The sequence below is a fragment of the Aplysia californica genome, unplaced genomic scaffold (assembly GCF_000002075.1).
Source record: "Aplysia californica isolate F4 #8 unplaced genomic scaffold, AplCal3.0 scaffold00034, whole genome shotgun sequence".
In the NCBI taxonomy this organism is placed as follows: domain Eukaryota; kingdom Metazoa; phylum Mollusca; class Gastropoda; order Aplysiida; family Aplysiidae; genus Aplysia; species Aplysia californica.
The window spans coordinates 552,715-555,498 of NW_004797304.1; the positions used below are offsets into that span (position 1 = coordinate 552,715).

A 2,784-nucleotide genomic window follows, 5' to 3' on the forward strand; every position below is an offset into this window, starting at 1 on the left:
AGAGAGAGAGAGAGAGAGAGAGAGAGAGAGGCAGAGACAAAGACAGAGACAGAGACAGAGACAGAGACAGAGGGAGGGAGGGAGGGAGGGGAGTGGGGGTGCAAGAGAGTAGCGGTATTTCAGAGAAAACAAACAATAATATTATTAAAATGGTTTCTATGTTAGTGCATAAAACTAATCAATCTTCGTATTCTACAATCTAAACGTTATAAACCATATCATGTTGGGCGTATTTCTGTTACCCAAGTGTTACATTATTATTTAAAAGCAATGTTTTAAAACAATTAAACACATATACCGAGAAATTTTGCTATGTATACTAGACCAAAAGTTAATCTCAATATGATTTGCATTACGTAAGAAATGATAATTTTGGAGTAAAATACAAAAAAAATGTCCAAGAATATAGATAACTAAATCCCCTGGTTTTATGCCAGGTGTGCAGTTATGAAAAGACGAAACAAAGTTATTAGAATTCAAAAGTTTGAGTACTAATCACAGTTACATAAGTCTGTTCCCTTGGGTGGCACGATGTTCGACAGAGTTTCTTATATTATAGTCACCTGGGTGACAATTTTTGACGACACAGTGCATTTGACACATTTTTGTTGTTTACTTAATGTTTCTTTTTAATATTTAAAATAAAAATATGTTTTGTTCGCTCATTGTGTACATTGTTTCCTTTATAGTTGTTGTTTAACGTAATCTTTTTTTTTTACCACTGAGACCAAGTTGAATTAGTGCTTTCAAGTCAAATCATACGGTTTTTCTCTTTGTCATTCATGTTAATCTTGTTGTTGTTCTTGGTGTTTTTGTTTCTTTTCTTCGGTTGTTTTGTGTTTCATATTAAATTCATTTCACATTTATCTAAATCAAAGGGTCATAACTCATAAAAGAGATAATGCAGACCACTTTATAAAAAAATTAAAACTCTACTTTAACGAAGATTGGAGACTAACAATCCTACCTGGAAGTTGTCATCCCGCCTCATGTCTGCCCCGCTTTGTCTTCCCGTCGGACTGCCGTACCCCGGCTCATCTCTGAAGTCCACCCTAGGGCTGGTGTCTTGCACGTCTTTGAGGAACACAGGGCTCTGCTGATAAGCACGCGATTGGTCGTAACCTTGAGTCTGGTCGTAGCCTTGAGTTTGGTCATATCCCTGTCGTGGGGACTTCCCCGAGACATAGAGCGGAGACTGGGGCATGTGTTGATCGTGGCGGATACGATTGGTTTGTGGATTGTAGGAATCGTCCATGCCCCTCCCACCGCCCTGGGATTTAAGAAGACACAATATAAGTCATCATTACTGAACATCAAATAGATGTTTGATTAACAACATTATAAATAGAAGTCTACATGTGTATCAGTTCACCAAAGCATTCACAGGTACAAACATACAAATGTACAAACCAGCATACAAAAACATAATATACTTACACCTGCATACATACATACATACATACATACATACATACATACATACATACATACATACATACACACATACATACATACATACATACATTCATACGTACATACATATTATGTACACACAAACATACATACACATATACGTGCACACTCCAACATACGTAAAAGCACACGATCATACATTAATGCTTACGTACATACATACATCCATACGACATGCATAATTATAACGTCACCGTATAATACCACTAATGTCTAAACAGCAACTTTTTTAAACGACAAGTGGAGGCTGTCTTAGACAGTTTTAACAGTTTTTGCAATAAAACATTTCCAAATTCATGATCAACTGACCTGCCTATCAGACTGTGGTGCTCCCCTCCAGTCCTCTTGTCTTCTCATGCCGGGCCCATACTTTTGGGCGTCTCCGGGTTTGAAGAAAGGTGACTGTGGAACGTGATGTTCGTGTTGGATTAGGTTGTAGGTGGACCGGTTGTCCTTGAGGATCTTGCCTTCACCCATTGGTCTCGACATCTTTGGCTTGTTATTGTTGTTGCTGCTGTTGCTTTTTATTTTTGTTTGTCTTCTGTTAGTTCGTTTTTTTCTCGCAAGACTTAAACCTTTGCCGCTTCTACTTCAGGGAAGTAACTTTGGAAATACAATTTTTGTTTGTTGGTACACTATGCAGTGATTGTACACAGAGTCGTGGTATGAGACGTTGAGCGAGAGAGTCAGTTGAAAAACTGAGGAATAAACAAAATAACAGTAAATTAGACACAAGGAACACCACGCGGCTCATGTTATGAGGTTGTTAGACTTGGTTTCTTTGTTTTATACCTTAAATTGGGATGTTATAAAAAACAATATAAAAAACTAACTGTAAGGTAAACACAAAAATCCCTGGAACCTGACGACGGGAAATGGTCGTGTTAAGTGTTGGACTTGCAACTGTAGGGTCGGAGGTTCGAATCTAGGACAAATCTCGATATTGCACTCATTCTCTCTCACTGCAACTTACTTTTAAGACTACATAAGGGCTCCAGGGAGAGCAAGATGTGGATTTTTCTGATCTAGTAAGGCTTCTGAGGCCTGTAAAATGGACCCTAGCAACAAACACTTCTCTACAATTTGAGAATATTTCAGATTGCGGTGGAGTGCGTAAAAAATACCCCAACTACTTTGAGTGGGGAGGTGGCTATATTAGACCATTGCCCCCGCGTTACGAGTACACTTGTAGCTGCCGAGCGCTGCCATACACTGAGCTACTGCAGTATTATAGTCGTATCAAAAAACTGTATTTGAAGACATCTCTTTTTCTTCTTCTTCTTCTTCTTCTTCTTCTTCTTCTTCTTCTTC

The 2,784-nt window shown here is 38.4% G+C and overlaps 1 protein-coding gene across 1 annotated transcript in view; it reads right to left on the reverse strand.

Moving 5' to 3' along the window:
* The window catches only part of LOC101852001, a gene marked incomplete at its 5' end in the record, with an annotated part of 28,566 nt that extends 26,395 nt beyond the window's left edge, over positions 1–2,171 (reverse strand). Inside the window, 2 exon segments of the mRNA XM_035973831.1 lie at positions 968–1,270; positions 1,783–2,171. Of these exon segments, the coding sequence (XP_035829724.1) occupies positions 968–1,270; positions 1,783–1,962 (483 nt within the window).
* Positions 2,172–2,784: the final 613 nt, after the last annotated feature.